The 21,975-nt window shown below is 32.3% G+C and overlaps 1 protein-coding gene across 17 annotated transcripts in view; it reads left to right on the top strand.

Moving 5' to 3' along the window:
* Positions 1-21,975, top strand: part of Cep112 (centrosomal protein 112) — a 451,807-nt gene that overhangs the window by 66,601 nt on the left and 363,231 nt on the right. For all 17 annotated transcript variants that reach the window (XM_078041823.1, XM_078041825.1, XM_078041822.1 and 14 more), the window contains 2 exons: positions 9,534-9,581; positions 9,841-9,918. In XM_078041823.1, the coding sequence (XP_077897949.1) occupies positions 9,534-9,581; positions 9,841-9,918 (126 nt within the window). The remainder of the gene's footprint in view (positions 1-9,533; positions 9,582-9,840; positions 9,919-21,975) is intronic.

Below are 21,975 nucleotides of genomic sequence, written 5' to 3'. Positions count from 1 at the left end.
GGGCCTTCCCATTGACCATTCTGTAAGTCTTTCCACAAAACTCTGCCTAAAGGGCCTGTTGCTGTGGAAGACAAGTCTCTCAGCTGCAGTGTGACCTTCTGTGTCACAATTTAAAAAATTTAAGCAAACAAGGCATGGTTTAGGCTATTTGGGGAGTCATAAACCTATTCCCCCTTTTTAATTTTTGTAATTGTAGCTTAATAGATAAATCAGCTCGTTCCACAATGGCTTGACCTTGGGGGTTATAAGGAATTTCTGTTTTATGGTCAATTTGAAACTCTTGGCAAAATTGTTGAAAAGAAGAGCTTACATAAGTTGGTGTATTATGTGTTTTAATCTGTAAAGGGCATCCTAATACAGCAAAGGCTGCTAGGCAATGAGAAATTACATGTTGAGTATTTTCCTTTGTACATGCTGTGGCAAAAATGAATCTGGAGTGTGTATCAACTCTTACATGTACATACATTGCTTACCAAATTGAGGAATATGAGTTACATCCATTTTCCATATTTGATTTGGTCTTAATCCACGGGTATTTACCCCTGATGGCAGAGATAAAGTGTGAATAACACACTTAGGGCAGTGACTTATAATTTGACGAGCTTGTTCTCTGGTAATATTAAATTTTTTTACGTAAACTAGAAGCATTTTGATGATGTAAAGAATGTGAAGCTTGTGCACAATCACATGGAGACATCTTTTGACAAACAGCTACCAATTTATCAATTTTGTCATTTCCTGAAGTTAAAGGTCCTGGAAGATTAGTGTGAGCTCGTATGTGTTCTATTAAACATGGGTATTTTTGTATTTGTATCGCCTTTTGTATATTACAAAATAATTTAAATAGCTCTTGTGATGAGGTATATCCAATTACTGAAGTTTCAATATTTTTGGTAACTCCAACTGCATATAAGCTGTTAGAATAACTATGAATAGGCTCATTTGCAAAGTAATTTAAGGCACAAATGAGAGCTTGTAGCTCTGCTCATTGGCCAGAAGTATATAAGGTTTGTATTATCTCTGTGTGAACATGGCTATAAAAACCTGCTTTACCTCAGGCTCCATCTATGGGTTGGGCATGTACAATCTTTGGAAAAATAAGCAATGTTATTGTTGTAAATTGAATAATTTTATCACGAAGGTAATGACTTTCTATCTGACCAGAAAAATCAGCAAAAGCTATTTGCCATAGACTTGGAAAAGCCAATTATTTTGTTGAACAGAAAATGTAATAATTATGATATCAGGTTTAGATCCAATTAGTTGTAAAACTCTCGTTCTACCTTTAATTACTAATTGAGCAATAGAGTCATGAAAAGGAATTAATGTCTTTTGGGGAGAGTGGGCTAAATTAATCCATTCAGTAACTCCCAATCTTTTCCATATAGCTCCTGTAGGGGCATGAGCAGTTGGAAATATTAATAAGTATATGAGCTCTTGAGGATTAATTCTAGTAAGCTGTGCATTTTTAATTGAAATTTCAACCTTTTTAAAGCTATTCTAGCCTCTATTATCAGTTGTTGAGGAGAAGTTGGAGAATGATCTCCTTGTAATATCTGGAATAAAGGACTTAAATCAGAAGTAGTTAGTTTTAAGGATGGCCTCAGCCAATTGATATCTCCTAATAGCTTTTGAAAATCATGAAGGGTATGTAACTCCTTAATTTTTATCTGTAGATTTTGAGGACAGATTATACGTCCTTGAATTATTTGACCCAAATATTGAAAGGGAGGCATCTTTTGTATCTTTTGAGGAGCAATGCACAAACCTATCGCTGTAAGTGAAGTCTCTGAGTAAAAATTTCTGAAAGTACTTCTGGATTAGCATGAGCTAATAATATATCATCCATGAAATGAATAATATATGCATCAGGAAAGTTATTTCTTATAGGAGTTATCACTTGACCTACAAATTTTTGACATAAAGTTGGACTATTACGCATTTCTTGAGGCAAAACCTTCCAGCAATATCTTTTAACAGGTGTTTAAAAATTAATTGCTGAGACACTGAAAGCAAATTTTTCACAATCCTCAGGATGCAACCTTATTGAGAAAAAAACAATCTTTTAGATCTATTACCATTAAGCTATAATTTAAAAGAATTGCTGTAGCAGAAGGAAGTCCAGGCTGCAATGATCTCATAGGCTGAATTGCATGGTTTATTGCCCGTAAATCCTGTAGTAACCTCCAATTATCTAACTTTTTTTTTTAATAACAAAAATGGGAGTGTTCCAAGGACTAAGCATTGATTCTATATAACCAACCTGAAATTGTTCCTCAACTAACACATGAATTATCTTTAAGTTTTTTTTCCTGAGATGGTCCACTGAGAAATCCATATAGGCTCTTCTTTGAGCCAGGTGATTTTTCCTACTGTCTTTTGGATCAGGGAGACACTCAGGGTCCCTAGTAAAAATTTTGGTTAGTTTTAAGGATGGCCTAAAATTTTACTAATCTTTGTCAAGGAGACTGGTTTGTAAGCAGATACTTTTCCTGATAGTTTCCTTCATTATCTCCAGGAAGAATCCCTTGATTAATTTTTTTCAAATGATCTCATAGAATTTGGAGTTATTAATAATAATCCTATTTTGTTTAATATGTCTTCTTCTCCATTTACTGGTAAGGGCTCCAACACATAAGGTTTAACAACTCCACTATTCCCATCAGGATCTTCCCAATGGAGATACATAGCACTCTGAGCAGGCTGTGAGATTTGTCTTAATTCCTTCTAAGTTAGCTGGCGCTATATGTAAGTTGCCAATTCTTAGGCCAGAAGTGACTGGACAGGACTGATTTATCTGCTCCTGTGTCCAATACGCCTTTGAAATTTTTATGACTAATTTTAAGTTCCAGTAGGGGGCTCTCCTGCTGCACTAATTGAGACCAGTACACTCTAGCAGTTTGGAAACTGAATTTACTTGTGGGTGTCCATCCGAATTACAGGGTAAAAGAATCAATTGGGCGATAGTGTTTTTAGGAGTAAGCTGGATGGCATAATTTGATTTTACAGTTACATTTAATTCTCCCTCAAAACAAGAATCTACCACTCCAGGTATCACCTAGATGGCCTCTTTTAAATTGTTATGTCCCAAAATTAACCCTATATTTTCTCTAGGGAGTGGCCCGAAAACCCCAGTAGGGATTTGTTGTGGCTCTTTTTCAGGAATCAATTCAATTACCATGGATGGCTGTAAAGGAATTGCCTGTGAAGTCCACTCTGGTAGAAATGGCGGCTCCCTATGGTCGGCTGTGATGTTAAACTGTGTGACCTCTCTTGCGGTTCCCCTGTTTTTCCAACCCAGGGATGGGCCAACTGGAAGTTTTTTGACTCTCTACCAGGCGGAAGTGGAGGCCAAAATGCAGACAGATCAACACCATCTTGGTAGACAGATCTGCAGTGCAGTTCAAACCTTTTGAATATTGTCAGTATTTCCAGGTAGTTCTTTAGAAAGGCAAACTTTATGTAATTTTCTTCCTAATTTTTCCTATGTATATAAATTTGGTGAATCTTGGTCACAAAACCAAGGACAAAAATTCACTGACAACTTTTAAAAATTGTAGCAGCTGGGTCTTTTTGACCTGCTTTCCCTTCTGATTAATTATTGTCTCTAAAATAGTCAAATACATGTTCTTATTGGTAGAAGTTGAATTTCCCATCATTAATTCCTTTAATGTCTCTTAGCTTCAAAAACTGCCTGGTACCTCTGTGACCCTAAAAATTGTCACAAATTCTAGATTTCTATAGCACCATTTCTAACTCAACCTAGTCGATTTAAATCATGAGCCCCACGTTGGGCGCCACTTTTATCCATGGCTTCATGAAAGAAGGTTCAAATTGTGAGAAACCACTAGGGAGTTTTGAATTAAAGAGACAAGACTCTAATTACCTTTAAACTGCTCCAGGATGGCTCCTCCTAGCTCCAGCCTTCAGCCACCTATCATGGTAACGAGGTTTACTGAAGAAGCTGTTGAGAGAGAGAGAGAAAATGCCAGGGAGTGGACTTTTATTGGGGAACAAAAAATTCTGGGGAAAATCCCATCCAATGAAGACTAAGGGGGCAACATCCCAAGATCAGGGGCGACAATTGGGTCTTCGGGGTAGTGGCCAGACACGCCTGTGCATGGACAAGCCCTCAGACCTGAAAAAAAGGGTGAGGAAACCTCTGACACAGCTGTGGTAAAACACCCCTGAGTTCAATCACCAGTATGAAATCAGTCAATTAATAAGGCATTCATAAAGTCTTTTCTTTTCTCCTAGGTGGTTTTTCTCATTTGCAAAAATGCAGTTGACTTTTATATGTTGACTGACATCTGACAGGTTTGCCAAAATCTTAATAGTGCTAATATTAGCACTATTAAGTATTTACATATTCATTTTATGGTTCTATATAGAGATGAAATATTCTTTTTCTGATCTTTTTCCCTCCCCATCCTCCTCCTCTTCTTTCTTTTCACACTGTTTGACTAAAAAAAAAATGGTATTTAGGATACAAAGCATTGTTGAATAGAAGTGTTTTTATAGGGGACAGCTTGTATTATTTCTAATCTTGAGAGTGCTTTGAGTCTTTAGGATTTATGATTCTTGATAAATATTTTTTGTATAGTCCCTTTACCAAGCTAAGGATGTCTCTTTTATTCACACATTCTCAAGATATTAAAAATCATGAATGCTTGTAGAACATTTTAATACCTTTTTCTTCTTTTGAGAAGTTCATATAGTTTTCCTCCTGTAATCTACTAATGTTGTAAACCTCACAACAAAATTTTAATTTTATTATGTTTTTGTTAATTTTGCTTTAAAATAGTCATTTTTATTAAAGATATTTAAAATGTAAGATAAAAGTAATCTATTTATCCAACTATTTATCATTTCTGGCATTATTTAGCATGACTTTATGGAGTGTTTTCAACTGATATTATTGTCATGTCTTTACAATTCTTTTCCAATAGCTTCATCAAAAACAATCTTTCAAAATGCCTGGCACACAGGAAATGTGTAGGAAGTAATTTTTGAATGAACATGCTATAACCTTAAGCGTGATATAGAAAATAACTTCTTTGAAGGATCTCTTATGTTGCCTTGTAGTTAAAGATGTTCTCCCAGATTTTTTATCTTCTCCAAATTACCATGATGACTGGGGTTGTGGTTCAGTGGTAGAATCCTTGCCTAGCATGCATGAGGCACTGAGTTTGATCCCAAGTATCATATAAAAAAACTAAATAAACAAAGGTATTGTGTCTATCTACAATAAAGATATATAAAAAAGCTACCATACATTTATCTGTATAAAGTATTAAGACAGTGTAACTTTTCTAAGTGATATGTTCTAATCTGTAAAAAATATTTAAAAATTATTTTTAAAGCATAGAAAATAATTCTTTCCTTCTAAAATATATTTATAGTTTTTGTCTAATTGTTTTGAAGTCATATATGGTCGTTCCATTTATTTGGTAATCTGAAATAACTACTGACTTTTTTGCAGTGTTTATCCATAAAAATTTAACATGATCCCGTTTCTCTTTCCTCAGAATCAATGTTATTTGAAAAGTTTTTTTCCAGCATGTTTTAAATTATATACTGATCACAAACTGCCCTTTAACTAGGCTAATCAATCGTATCTGGCTTCATGGGAGAAGAATAAAACTGATCAGTTTGCATATAATACCTTTTAAAAAATATTGTTTTGGGGGCTGTGGTTGTGGCTCAGTGGTTGAGCACTTCCCTAGCACGTATAGGACCCTGGGTTTGATTCTCAGCACCATATAGAAATGAATAACTAAAATAAGGGTATTGTGTCCAACTACAACTAAAAATAAATGTTAAAAAAGTATAAAAAATATTGTTTTGTACCATGGATTGATCCCAGGGGCACTTAACCATGAATCCAAATTCCCAGCCTCTTTTTAATATTTTAGTTTGAAATAGGACCTCACTAAATTGCTTTGGGGCTTGCTAAGTTGTTGAGCTGGATTTGAACTTGCAATCCTCCTGCCTCACTCTCCTGAGTATAATAGATTATTAAAGAAAACATTTTTATAACTTTTATTGTGAAAAAATCCATGTAGAAAAAGAATAGTACATTAATAACTTACGTATCTGCTGCCTATTAAATTTTGTCACTTTGCTCTATTGGAACTATCTGAATGTAAGTTGCAAATATTATATTGTTTAATCAGAAAATATTAGTCTCATGGTTGAAATTTCCTTGGCTGTTCTTTTTTTTTTTTTTTTCAAAAATTACCTTTGATTAAGAGAAAAATATGCATTCTCTAGTTTACAGGAAGGAAGTAATTTTCTAAGTTCTTGCATGTTTAAAATAGTTTTTTTATGCTTGATTTTTGAAGGACTCTATACAGGATATAAAATAGTTGACTCATATTTTCTTTCCATGAGTTTCTTAAATACAGTTTTGTACTGTCATCTTCCATTGTATGATGTGTATTAAAACTGAGAAGTTTTTTTTTTTTTCCATTTATGTCTTATTCTTTTTGGCTAGGGTCCAAAGATTTGATTTTTTTTTTAGTTTATGAAGTTCACTTTTTTATTTTTATAATACTCTGAATATATTCAGCATATCACTTGGAATTTTGTTCAAAACATGATATATATTTACGAATGGATTGTTCTGGGTCAATTTTCTTAGGTAAAGAGTGAAAGTATTCAATATAATGTTTCAGGTAATTTTATTTTAAGGAAGTTTTCTTAATGCTTGAATACTGGGTTGTGTTCAATTAATTTTCTTCTTTAAGGAATCTAATTATACATTTATTAGATTCTTGTCCACGTTTGAAAGTTTTTATTTGCTCTTTTAAAATATGTTTTATTTAAACATATTCAGTTTCACCTCTTAGTTTCATATCCTGTCTTCTGTATCTCCTGCTTTTGCTTTAGTTATCTTTTTTAACTTGTGTAATATGGGCTCTATTTCTTAGATGATTTTTGTTTGACTTCCATTTTCTCTTTAATTTGGTTAGCTCCTATTTAACATTTTTTCCTATTTTTTTTATTCTGGTATCCAGTGTTTCTTATATCTGCAGTTAAATTTGCATGTGTGTTGTCCCATTAGTGATGGAACAAAAGAATGAAATACCTGTTAATGAGTGGCCTATGCTAAGTGGGTGGCACAAAAGTATGAGGCAGGAGTGCTAGAGGAAGAGGACTCAAAAGGAGAACTGTTATCCTTTTTTCCCTAATTCGGGCTTTTTAAGAAAAGCATTTCCTTTTGTTGGAAAGTTTTGATTTTGATTTTCTATTTTTTATACTAAGTTGTTATGGTTATTGGATTTTTTGTTCAGTTCATGATTATTTATTTTAGATTTTTCTGAATCAGCAATAACTAATGATGTTATGCGAGGTGTTAGTTTGTCTTACTTTATTTTCAGTTTAGAAAGGCCCTCTTCTACCACACCAAAGTTCTGTTTCTTTAATAAATGGTGACTTTTTTGGTTGTCATTTTGGTTTGTTATCTTTGGATTCTTTGATTCTATCTTGTTTATGTAGAACCTTATCCTTCCTAAGGCTTCCTTTTCTGTTTTTTTTTTTTTACACTTTTCCAAGCCTTCTGTTTGTGCTCCATTTATAATATTCTGACCTATCAGTTCTCCTCCCCCCGCCCCTTTATTTTAGTGCAAGCTGCATAAAGGTAGGCCACTCTCCTTTGGCAGGTCAGTATTTGATGATGCTTATGTCCTTACCCTCTCTAGGACCCTGAGGTGTTCCCCTGTTGTCCTCCCTGCTGTATCACTTTGATTTGGCTCAAGATTTTATTCTGCTGGTCTCAGATCTTTATGTGGACCACTTACGTGTTAATCCAGGAATTAGTATTCTCTTTCTCTTCACTATGTTGAAGGCCTGGCTGATGGGTATTTTTATTTGGTTGCTCTATTGATCTGCATGGGTCTTGGAGGCTAGGGAGAGAAATTTAAATTTAATTGGTTGCCATTACCTTATGGTATATACCCTCCATGTAAAAGAAAATTGCTTTGAATATTCCTCTTAATCTAGGTACTATAATATCGTTCCTCTTCAGTCCTCTTCAGATCTTATCTGTTGCTATTGAAACTCTTCTCTGTTTTACCTAAGTTCTTTTTTTTTCAAGTTTATTGACTCCATATTCTTGGATTAATGGATTCTTTGTATTCATCAGTTGTTCATTTTCCATGATTTTTAACCATAATAAATTACTTGGGGAATTTTGTTTGCAAACCAAATGATATTTCAGAGACGTGGAGTCCAATAGTATATGTTTGAAAACATTTATCACTTAATTCAAATGGTATGCTTCCTGGTACCACTCACTATCCTCGCCAAATTTGTGTTCTTCTACATTATGTAGATAACACATGTAGTGCATTGTGAGTGCATAATGTGAAGAAATTAGACTTCTGTCATGATGATTTTTCATTTTCACTTTATTGTGAATTAAATAGTTGAGACAATAATCATTGTATCTGATTTCAATAATTTTTCACTGAAAAACTATTAGATATTATGCTAGGTAGCAGAGGTACAAATTTTGAGACATTGTCATTATTGTACTCATTCTGTACTCATATTGTACTCATTATTGTACTCATTGCCCCAAGGCAATGTGGAGACATACTATAGACACTTAAAATACTATGGAAGGACTACAAGAGCGTAAATACAGGGTACTCTGGGAACTGAGAAGTGGGTGGGACCAGGTTGTCTGTGCCTTCCTCTTCTTCTTCTTGCCTCCCTCACTAATGAACACTGTTGGGCACTCTGGTGGACATTAGGGACAAAGTGATAACAAGGTAGTCCACATTCTTTTGGGGATGGATACTAGATCATAAAAGGGAATGAACATCTGGGATAATACTAACATGGTAGGAACTAAGTTTCTTGGGGAAGATCATTTCTAATTAGTGAGTCTTAAATAAGTTAATCATGTGAAGACATGGGGAGAAGGGTTTTATTTTCAAAGACTGAATGATGGGGATGCCAAAGTGTAGTGCTTTCAAGATAAAGCAAATTGTCGAGTGTATTTGGAATGTAGAGTATGGTGGGAGACAGATGAAGCCAAAAAGGTAGACAGAAGGGAAGTCTCAAAGGACTTTCCTTTGCTAGTACGGAGCTATGCTTAAGGAGTCACCAGTTTTGTCTGGGAGTGTAGTGATCAAATTGAGATTTGAGGAATGAATAGTAGGTGCATGCTCATAGCATGCAGAGTGATGAAGAAACTCATAGAGGCAGAAAGGCACAAGAAGACCCATCACTTTCTGGTAACACAAGTGATTCAGGATTTTAGGAGCATGAAATGTGAAGTGAAGAGTAATGGAAGATGAGACTGGCAGTTAGGCAGTGAGAGGATCTTGAAGGTGCATTTATGCATGCAAAGGAGTTTGTTTTATATTTTATTTATTAGTGGACCACTAAAATGTATTATATATTCATTCTAAAACTGAACTAAATATTGGTTTATTATAGAAAATGTTTTGATATAACAGCTTAAGTCTATATTTTATCAATTTGAAAATTAATAAACTATTATTTTATTTTTATATCTTCAGATAGAAAATCCTCGGTACCTGAGACAGAAGCCTCTCCCAGTTTCTCTGGTAGGTGAGAATTCCACTGGATTTTTTGGGGGACAGATTTAAAAATCAGTCAATCAATCAAATACTTTTTAATAGAAAATTATATTGTTCCACATTATAAGGCACAGTAATTTTTAAAAATTATCTCATTTGAAAGTGAATAAATCACTTTTTTTCTCTGATGATTTGATATGGGTTTCAGGCATTTTAGAAGTTTACTTTTGGGTTGAAGACAAACTAGCTCTGAAAAATTATTAAATAACTCTTACTAATTCCACAGATGACTCCCAAGTTCAGCCTGAGAAAATCCAGCAGTTTCCATGATGATCATTTTCTTTCTCGAATGCACGAGAAAGAGGTAGGATTGGGATGTTTTCTATGCACCTACTTGTTAACATAGCTTTAAGATTTAATATAATAGGTGCTTTCTGGTCCTAGATAGAATAATGATGCATGATAGGAAGAGATTATCTTTTGTACAAATATAAAATCATGATGCAGCTTATGCAGGTTTGTCTTTCAATATTTTTACACCCATCTCCCATCTTGAGTGTCCCAGCTTCACTCCAACCAGGCAGGGATATGCTGAGGGACTCTTTCCTAACTTTCAAGACCTGATTATCAGGGGGCCAGAAGAAATAGCAATTTTTAGAAGCAGTATCTTTAACTTTAGTGAATCTCTCTACCCTCTTTTTATCTCAGTTTACTTATAACACATCTTTTTATTGTCACTATTCTGTTTATTATTATTACTGTTCCTACTACTTAAATTGATATGCTAAATTAAGCTATGCTGTATTAATGTATGATATAATATTCTGTTTTTTTATGAGAATATTTGAGATTTAAACTCAGAGATTTGCAATGTACACTATTCAATTGTTAGATGTATTTCTCATCTGTGGAATAGATCTAAAATAAACCTTATTCCTTCTATGTGAGACTTTGTACCTTTTGAATATAATTTCTCCCAGGCTCTGGTAACTACCACTTTACTCTGCTTCTATGAGTTCAGTTGTTTTAAATTCTATAAAACGTAAACATGTTGCACTTGTTTTTCTGTGTTTGGCTTGTTTCACTTAGCATAATATTCTCTGTCTCCATCTATGTTGTAAATGATGATTTCTTTTTTAAGGTCAAGTAGTATTTTGTTATGTATGCATACTGCATTCTCTTTATTTACTCATTGATGGACATAGGTTGAGTTTGTAACAGCTGTTGGCAATAGGTGTGGCAGTAAACATGGGAGTGCAAATATCTATTAACATGCTGATCTCAAATCTTTCAAATAAGTACCAGAAGCAGGCTTGGTAGATTATATGACAATTTCAATTTTAGTTTTTTGAGGAACCTCCATATAGTTTTCCATAAAGACTGTACTAATTTACATTTCCACCACCAATATACAAGGATTCTCTTTTTTCCACCTGCCTTGCAACACTTAATCATTTGTCTTTTTGATAATACCCATTCTAGCAAGTGTGAGGCGATGTCTTATTGTAGTTTTAGTTTGCATCTCCTTAATGGCTAGTGATATCATTTTTTAAAAATTTCTTTTGAGAAATGTCTGCTTAGGTCCTTTGCCCATTTTATAATCTAATTCTTTGTTTTTTTTCTGTGGAATCGTTTGAGTTCTTTATTTTTTATTATATATTTTGGATATTATTCTGCCTTCAAGTGTATACCTTTTGTCCCATTTCGTAGTTCATCTCTGTTAACTGTCCCCTTGGCTGTGCAGATGTGATCCTATTTCAGTTTGACATAATCAATCCTGTTTGTCTGCTTTTGCTTTTGTCTCCTGCACTTTTGTGATCTGTTCTAAAAAAATCCTTTTCCAGACCAGTGTCTGGAAAGCTTCATGAAGCTTTTTCCTAATTCTCTTATAGTAGTTTTACAGTTTCAGATCTTATGCTTGCCTTTAATCTCTTTTAAGTCAATTTGGGCAGGATTGGTATTAATTGTTCTTTAGATGTTTGGTATAATTTAGCAGGGAGGCCGTCAGGTTTTGAACTTTTCTCTGTTGAGAAACTTTATTAATATTTTAATCTCCTCACTTGTTATTGGTTTGTTCATATTTTATTTTTCTTCAAGATTTAGTTTTGATGGGTTGTGTGTATTTAGAAATTTATCCATTTCTCTAGGCTATCAATCTGTTGGTGAATAATTTTTCATAGTGGTTTCTTATGACCCTTATATTTCTGAAATATTGGTCTCAATATCTCTTTTATTTCTAATTTTATTCATTTGAATCTTCTTTACTTTTTATCAGTCTAGCTAAAGTTTTGTCATTAGCATTTCTTGTAAGGTTGATCTTTTGTTTATCTTTTTAAGAATACATGAACATCAGACAATAGAAAATTTTTACCCTTGATAATATCAGTGTGGATCAGGAGTGAGCATATCAATGTTCATGACGTGTCTTTAAAGAAAAATATTTAAAGTTGTCAGGTATTTCATCAGAGAATGTTTGTAAATGTGCGCAGCATTATTTTTTTCCTACACTCTTTTTGTTATTCTTTTTGGCTTAGTGTAAGAATGTTTGTGGTATCCTTGAGAGATTTACAAATAAATATCAATTATCCACTGTACATTTTTCTAAAATCATTTTGCATTATTAGTAGTCATTTTTGTCTTAGTTTAATGAAGTGTTTTGTTCATATTTTTCTCCATCATAAAATATTTAAAAGTTTATGTTGATTGTCCAATGTGAAAGCTATCTTAGTTTTATCTTTTTTTTTTAAAGTAAAGTTTCTTATTACAGTTGATGTGGATTTTATTGATGAAGTTTTTGAAGGTAGAGAAATAAATATATGTATATATAAAATTGTCTATAAAATCACACATAGAAATAAAAAATACTGTTAAAATATTTCATGGTCTTTTATTCTTTTTTATATTTAGCCTGAAAGCACATTCATTTTCATTAGAAAATTGGGATGATGTTGTATATGTTGTTACATATATCTTGAGTAATTTTCTTGCTATTGAATATTGTTCCTAAGTATCCCCAAGTAACTTTCCTCACTCCTGGTGTTGAGTGTTGAGATTGTTTACAGTTTTTCCCAATATAAATAAATTTCAGAAGAATATCCTGATACTTTCGTCTCTGTATTCATCTCTAAATATTTCCTTGGAACACTGAATCATACTCTGTGATAAAATTGAAATGATGGGTTTTGTGAGCTTATTATAAACAACATAATTTCTAGAATAAAATGAAGATTTGGAAGCTTGTTGAAAACTGCATGTTGTTATAAGATACAAGTAAGGGATTTATTATGTGAAAATAAAAAGTCAAACATAATCAGGAGACATTTAAAGTCAAAGGAATGTAGCAGTTCAGATTGCCTTTTTAAATATAAAAATACTAATTTTAAACTGATTTTATTGTTACTGTCAAACATATTTTTCTATTAAAGTTTTTCAGTTTTTAGTTGTAGTTGGACACAATACCTTTATTTTATTTATTTATTAATTTTTACATGGTGCTGAGGATCAAACCCAGGGCCATGTACATGCCAGGCAAGTGTTCTGCCACTGAGCTTCAACCTCAGCCCTAGTTTTATTTTAATTTTTAAAATAAAAAACAATGCTTGTGTTGTTTTATTATTTTCCTCCCTGTTTCAGAGATATTTCTATAAAAAGTTTTTATTCCTAAAGGTAAATGCATAGTTATGTTATAAAATGTATTATTTTCCTTTAGAAGAATGATATTATGTTTGTTTTCTTAAATAAGCTTTTTAAGCATTTAATTGTGGACACGTTGATAAATGCTTTTGTGTTTTGAATTTTGTGAAGACCTTGCATGAGAAGGTTAAGTAGTTCTTGTGTGCCTTGTGAATGTCCTGATCTAAAAATAGTTTTGTTGTTGTTGGGTGATGTTTTTAAAACAATAAATGATTTTCTTTCAATTGAGTAAATTTTATTTTTAAGTAAAATAATAATGCTTAAGAATTAAATACTTAATATTTGCTTTCTTAACCCTAATATTCATTTTTTAGTAATAATCATTGCTAAAAATTTAGTGTAATTTCTCTTTAAAATTGTCTATGAATGAATGTGTTTCATATAAATGAGTCCATAGGCTGTATTTTATATGCTTTTCATTGCCTTTTTTTCTTTTTTTGGTATTAGAGATTGAACCCAGGGTCGCTTAACCACTAAGTCACATCTCCAGCCTTTTAAGATTTTTTATTTAGAGAGAGGGTCTTGCTGCGTTGCTTAGGTCCTCACTCAGTGGCTGGGGGCTGATTTTAAACTTGTGATTCTTCTGCCTCAGCCTCCTGAGTCCCTGGGATTACAGGCATGTACCATTGCACCCAGTGTGCTTCACTGCTTTTTTTGACTAAAATATATCTTCTAATGAATTTTCCCTACTAAAACTATAGCCTTATTCTTTTTCATAGCTCTGATATGTTAAAAAGTTTTGAATTGTATAGTTTAAATGTGTGAATCATATGGCATATGAATTATGTCTCAATAAAACTGTTTGTAAAAAAAGGTTATGTCTGTTTCTACTCACATCAGTGGTGTATAAGAATGTCTTTCCTTATATTGTCATCAACAGTAAATTATAAACTTGTTAAATTAACTGTAAGATGACAATTATCATTACTTACATTTATTTATTATGATATTACTGTACTTTTCAGTTGGTTGCCTTTTAAATTTTACTTTAAGCTGTCTTTTCTTATACTTTTCCATATTATATTGAATTGTTTGTCTCCTTCATTACTTCTTACTTTTATTTGTTCTTTTTAGTTATAATGACAGTTGAGTGTATTTTGACATATTATATATACATGGAGTATAACTTATTCTAATTAGGATACCATTTTTGTGGTTGTACATGAGGTGGAGTTACATTCATATATGAACATAGGAAATTTATTTCCAATTCATTCTAATTTACTATTTCTGTTGCCCCTCCCTTCTCTTTTTTTCCCTTTGTCTAATCCACTGAACATCTGTTCTTGACCACACTCCTTCACCCCCCCTTGTGTGTTATCATCCACACATCAGAGAGAACATTTGACCTTTGGTTTTCTGGGATTGGCTTATTTTGTTTAGCCTGATAGGCCCCAGTTTCATCCATTTACTAGCAAAATTCATAAATTCATTCTTTTTATGTCTGTATAATATTCCACATTTTCTTTGTGTATACATACCACATTTTCTTTGTTCATTCATCTGTTGAAAGGCACCTAGGGTGATTCCATAGCTATAAACATTGATGTGATTGTGTCTTTGTAGTGTGATGATTTTAAGTCCTTTGGGTTTATATCGAGGAGTGGGATAACTGAGTCAAATGGTGGTTCCATTGCAAGTTTTCTGAGGAATCATCATACTGCTTTCCATAGTATTTGCACCAGTTTGCAGTCTTACCAGCAATGTAGGAGTGAACCTTTTCCCCAACTCCTCCTAACATTTATTGTTGCATATATTCTTGACAATTGTAATTCTGACCAGAGTGGGATGGAATCTTAGTGTAGTTTTAATTTGCATTTCTCTAATTGCTAGAAATGTTGAACATTTAAAAAATGTATTTATTTATCATTAATGTTTCTTCTGTGAAATGTCTGTTCACTTCCTTGTTTTGTTGGCATTATGTTTTTTGTGTTCTTTATATATTCTACACCTCTATGAGGTGTAGGTGACAAAGATTTTTCTCCCATTCTATAGGCTCTCTCTTTGTGATTTTGTTTCCTTTGCTATCAAGAAACTTTTAAGTTTGATACCATCTCATATATTGATTTTTTTTTTTTAATTTTACTTCTTGCACTTTAGGAGTCTTATTGAGAAATTTGGTTCCTAAGCTGACATGTTGGAGATTTTGGTCTACTTTTTCCTCTAGAAGATGTAGGGTTTCTGGTATAATAATCTTGGTCTTTGATCCACTTTGAGTTTTGTGCAGGATGAGTGATAGGGGTTAAATTTCATTCTACTACCTATGTTTTTCCAGTTTTCCCAGCACCTTTTGTTGAAGAGGCTATCTTCTCTCCAATAGATGTTTATCGTACCTTTGTCTAGATAAGATAACTCTATGTAAGTTTGTCTCTGTGCTTTCTATTTTGTACCATTGGTCTTCATGTCTATTTTGGTGCCATACTGTTTTTGTGCTATAGCTCTGTAGTATAATTTAATTTTTAATATTGGGATACCTTATGCTTAACTTTTTTCACTGAGGATTGCTTTGGCTACTCTTGGCCTCTTTCTTTCCCAAATGAACTTCATGACTACTTTTTCTATTTCTATGAAGAATGTCATTGGAATCATAGTAGGAGTTGTGTTAAACCTGTATAGCGCTTTTGGTAATTTAGACATTTTGATAATATCAATTATGCCTATTCAAGAATATGGGAGATCCTTCCATTTTCTGTATTCTGTAGTTTTCATTGTAGAGGTCTTTCACCCCTTTAGTTAGATTGATTTCAAGATATTTTATTGTTGTTGAGGCTATTGTAAGCAGCATGGCTTTACTAATTTTTCTTTCAGTTGATTCATCATTGGTATGAAGGAATGCAATTGATTTATGGGTGTTAATTTTATATCCTGCTACTTTGCTGAATTCATTTATGAGTTATAGAAGTTTTGGTGGAGTTTTTTTGGTCTTCTAAATATAGGATCCTGTTGTTGGCAAATAGGGATAGTTTTTCTTTTCCTATTTGTATCCCTTTAATTTTTTTCTTTTGTCTAATTGCTCTGGCTATGGTTTCAACAGTGATTTTGAATAGAAGTGGTGATAGAGGGCATCTCTGTCTTGCTCCAGTTTTTAGGGAAATGCTGTCAGTTTTTCTCTATTTAGAATAATATTGACTTTGGGTTTAACTTATATAACTTTTACAGTGTTAAGATATGTTCCTACTATTATGAACATGATATGAATGCCGTATTTAGTCAAATGCTTTTTCTGTATTGATTGAGATAATCATGTCATTCTGTCTTTATGTCTATTGATGTGGTGAATTACATTTATGGATTTTCATATATTGAATCAACCTGGCATCTCCAGAATGAAAATTACCTGATCATGGTGCATTATCTTTTTAATGAGTTTTTGGGTGTGATTTGCCAGTATTTTATTAAAATTTTTCATATATGTTCATCAGGGATATTGGTTTGAAGTTTTCTTTCCTTGATGTGTCTTTGTCTGGTTTTGGTATCAGGGTGATACCAGCTTCATAGAATGAATTTGGAAAGGTTCTTTCTTTTCTATTTCATGAACTACTTTGAGGAGGATTGTTATTCGTTCTTCTTTGAAGGTCTGGTAGAACTTGGCTGAGAATCCATCTAGTCCTGTCCTTTCTTTTTATGGCCTCTTAAGTTTTATTGCTTGAAATTGATCTGTTTAAATTTTCTGTGTCCTTGTATGAAGATATGAATGGTGTGACTCTACTTTGTATACAGTCAGAGAGCTCTATATGTGTACTATGAATTGAAAAGCATTCTGTTCTCATATATAACAAATTAGAATAAAAAAAAAGAAAAATATTTTCTATGTCCTTCTGATTTGATTCTGGTAGTTCATATGCCTCAAGCAATTTGACGATGTCTTCAACATTTTCTATTTTGTTGGAGTGTAAGTTTTCAGAATGATTTCTGATTATCATCAGTATTTCAGTGGTGTCTGTTGTGAAATTTTCTTTTTCATCACAATTTTAAAAATTTGAGTTTTTTTCCTGCTTCTCTTAGTTAGCATGGCTAAGGATCTATCAATTTTATTTATTTTTTTCAAAGAAACAATATTTTTGTTTCACTCAATTTTTTTGAATTTCTTTTCATTTTGTTTAAATTGCATTGATTTCGGCTCTGATATTAATTATTTCCTGTTTTCTACTGCCTTTTGTCTTTTTTGTCTTCTTTTTCTAGGGCCATTAGATGTAATGTTAGATATTTTTGGTTGACTTTTCATTCTTTTAACCAGTGATCTCAATGCAGTGAACTTTTCTCTTAGAACTGCCTTTATAGTGTCCCAGGGAGTTTGATATGTTGTATCACTATTCTCATTTACCTCTAAATGTTTTTTTAATTTCATGCCTAATGTTTCTACTATCCATTGATCATTAAATAATGTAGTATTTAGTTTCCAGATGTTAGAGTAGCATCTATATTTTATTATATTGTTAATTTCTGATTTAATTCTATTATGATTTGATAGAATAGAAGGTATTATCTCTGTTTTTTCCTATTTGCTAAGAGTTGCTTTGTGGCCTAAGATGTAGTCTATTTTAGAAAATGATCTGTGTGCTACTGAGAAGAAAGTGTATTCAGTCATTAATGGATAAAATATGTATATCTCTTAAGTCTAAATTATTAATTGTATTTTTTAGTTCTATCACTTGTTATCTAGTTTTTGTTTTGAGGATCATCCAGTGATGAGAAAGGTGTGATAAAGTTATTCACTATTATTGTGTTGTGGTCGGTTGATTCTTGAAATTGAGAAGGGTTTGTTTGATGAATGTAGATGCTCCATTGTTTGGAGCATAAATATTTATTAATGTTATGTCTTTGTGATGTATAATTCCCTTAAGCAGTATGAAATGACCTTCTTCGTTCCTTTTGATTAACTTTGGTTTGAAGTCCACTTTATCTGATACATGAAGAGAAACCCCTGCTTGTTTATGAGATCCATGTGAATGATATTTTTTTTCCCCATCCTTTTACCTTAACACTGTGCCTATTAGTTGAGTCTCTTGGAGACAGCATATTGTTGGGTCTTATTTTTTAATTTAATCTGACAGTCTGTCTTTTGATTGATGAGTTTAGGCCATTTACATTCAATGTTATTGAGAAATGATTTTTATTCCCTGACATTTTGATTTATTTCTGATTTTTAATTTGAATTATTTTCTCCTTTGATTGACTATTCTTCTAGTGTAATTCTTTCCATTGCTGGTTTTTTATTTTATTTTTCATTTTTTTCTTCATGAAATATTTTAGTGAATATGTATTTTTAGTGGAGGCTTTCAAGTTGCAAATTCTTTTAACTTTTATTTATCATTGAAAGTTTTTATTTCATCATCAAATTGAAAGCTTAATTTTGCTGGGTATGGTATTTTTGGCTACCCTGTATTTTCTTTCAGAGCTTGGTATATAGTATCCCATGACCTCCTAGCTTTGAGGTTATGAGTTGAGAAGTCAGCTGAGATTCGTATTGGTTTCCTTCTAATTATAACCTGTTGTTTCCTTCTAGCAACTATAAAATTCTTTTCTTATTTTCATATTGGGCATTTTCATAGTAATGTACCCTTGTATAGGTCTGTTGTAATTTTGTATATTTGGAGTCCTATAAGCCTCTTGTATTTGATTTTTTGATTTTATATTTCGTTTTTAAGGTTTGGGAATCTTTCTGATATTATTTCATGAAAAGTTTGTACATTCCTTTGGTTTGTTTTTCTGAGCCTTCATGTATTCCAATAAATCTTTAATTTGGTCTTTTCATGTTATCCCACATTTCTTGAAAGTTCAGTTTGTGATCTTATAACCTCCTTTCTCCATGGTCACCTTTATGTTCAACATTATATATTTTGTCTTCATTGCCTGAAACCCTGTCTTCCAGTGGTCTAGTTTTCTGGTGATGATTTCTATTAAGTTTTTAATTTGGTTTATTGATTCCTTCATTTTAAGAATTTCTGATTGATTCTTCTTCAGGATTTCTATCTCCTTATCAAAATGATCTTTCACTTCTTGTACTTTCTGATTTCATTCCTTACATTGTCTTTTACCTTGCAGATTGGTTTTAACTATGAACTTTCTAAATTCCTTCTCTGACATTTCCTCCACTGTGATATCATTGGATTCTGTTAAGGAGGTATTTTGGTGTTTTTGCAGGGCATGGTTTTTGATCCCCTGCTTTTTAATACTGTTTATATGTCTATCTATTCATCAATAAGAATCTGAATTGGTAGAGCTCTGAATTTATATTGTCCCTGGAGGTTTCTAGTACCTCACAGTTTAGGGGGGAGACAAATAATAACAATAACTAATGCAAACAATATACAGCATTAAAGGAAATACTCAGTTCTTATTTTGACATCTATGATGTTAATTGGTCCTATAAGCAGAAATAGTATGGTAAGTAATTGCCAATAGTAAACACAAGAAAGATTTTAAAAGGGTTTGCTATCCAGGAGAATTCAGAATAGATGTAGGATGTGATGACTGTGAGGGAGGATGAATCAGAGTAGAAGCAAAAAATTAAAGGTAGAGTAAATATGGAGCAAATCAAGATATATGAAATTTTATACAGATTACAGAGTTCAATTTTAGCATCTTAGAATATCTGATTAGCATTCAGAAATCAAACTTTACAAGCACAACTTCCATTTTAGATTTATAATTGTGTGAAAGATACTTTAGATGTTAAATGAGTAATATTTATAGTATAATCTGAGTTAAGTAATTATATTGATTTTGTTTTGGTTTGTAAAATATACCTACAAAATATTTTAAACTGTTCTTTCAATTTATTTTGAGTGCCATGTTAAAACATATGTTTAGTAACAATTCTTTATTTTAACTTCAGCTCATCATTCACAAACTTACTTTGACTTGTTTGCTTTTGTAATGGCTAACACATTTCCTTTGATGTCCACATCACAGAATTCTGTGACAGTGAGCATCATCCAGTGGGGTTTTTTTCGCTGTAATCTGAGAAAAGTTTTCTGATGTGGATAAAGATATTTTTAAAAGTGTTGTCATTGAAAATGAAAGAAGAGGCAACACAACAAGAAAAAAATCAATTTTTAGAGCTACCTCAATTTTCAGAGAACGGATTGTAGAAATTTCTCTATTTGTGAAATAAAATAGAAAAATTCCTTTGAATTTCACCTCTATCCACATTGAATATTCCACCTATTGCCTAAAAAAAGGATGTTGCTACTTTCTTACGTGTAATTTCAATTATATTTCTTTTCCTATGAGTCAGCTAGTTAAATGTAAAAATTTCAATGAATACAAGAAGGAAATCTGCATATAAATGAGAGAACTAGTAATTTAAAACCCTTTTTGGGAGTAGGAGGTACTGGGATTCAATCCATGGATGCTTTACCATTGAACTACATCCCTAGGCCTTTTCAGTTCTTATTTTGAGACAGGGTCTTGCTAATTTGCTGAGGCTAGCCTTGAACTTGGGATTCTTCAGTCTTAGCCTCCTGAGTTGCTATGATTATAGGTATATGTCACCACAACCAGTTGGTTCATTTACAACATTTTTTTTTGTGTGTGAAATATATCATTTAGATAAACACAAATTTAATAAATAGGAATACCATTTTAAGTACTATCCAGGCAAGGATTAGATCATTGCCAATAGTTTTTACCCTCTATTAAGGTTACAACAATACTGGTTGTTAATATGCAATACCCAGTACAGGTGTTGATATAGGAAGAAATAGGAAGGAAAAGGAGAAAGTTTCAAGTAAAAAAAGGAAGTATTCATTAATGCATACAGAGAAGTTAAAAAAAGTAAACAGTATCTCAATAGGTTATATAATTATATTTGTGCTTTATATACGTTATACATGAAGTATGAAGCCATTTTTAAAAATTAGATAAAGGAAAATAACTGTGTGTGCTATGTGCATTTGAATATCATTTCTTTTAGTGGGATACACTCCAAAATGATTAAAATTATTGTTTAAGAGAATGTCATATATCAGTTGTCTCTAGGTATGAGATAGCCTAAGAAATAATTTATATTTTGGGCCAAGTTTATAAGTAAGCAAAATGGATAACAATTGGTCTTATGAAATATCACAAATTGATATTTTGAGAGTAGGTTTTAGTATAGTAGTGGAGATATTAATCAGAAAATTGTAATTGCTTACATGATAATTTCTTCTAATAACTAACAAAATTGTCTAGACAGATGACTGTTTTAATTAGATATCTGAGCAGGTAGAGTAGTGGTTATTTTGTGAATAAGTATTGCATGATTATTTGACTAATTATTATTGAAACATAGGAACTGTGACTAAACAAATAAATTATTCAGCTCTTGCCAATAACATTTGGTAATAGGTGACCAATGGTTTAGATATTTTTTTTTCCTATAAAACTTAATTGGTATGTAGGCATAGTGAGTTCCTTGGTATGAATTGTATTGTTCTGTCCTACTCTGTGCTATACTATGCATTATACATTTTGGGGTGACAGTTTCTCACTATGTTGTTCCAGCTGACCATGAACTCTGGGGCTCAAAGGTTGTTCCTGCTTCAGCCTCCATGTTGGGACTGCAGGTGCAGTTCACTGCACCTGGCATTATTATTTTAAAATGTGTGGATGATGATTGTCTAAATAACTGTAATACATTTCCCCCCTTACATAGTAATTAATGGTTATTATGCTCTTTTATCTTTAATTTCTGTTAATTTAGTAGCAAATGTTAAGCAAAATTTGTACATATAAAACAATT

Source organism: Ictidomys tridecemlineatus, chromosome 3 (assembly GCF_052094955.1).
Source record: "Ictidomys tridecemlineatus isolate mIctTri1 chromosome 3, mIctTri1.hap1, whole genome shotgun sequence".
Lineage (NCBI taxonomy): Eukaryota > Metazoa > Chordata > Mammalia > Rodentia > Sciuridae > Ictidomys > Ictidomys tridecemlineatus.
This window is presented reverse-complemented; position numbering and strand designations above follow the sequence as displayed.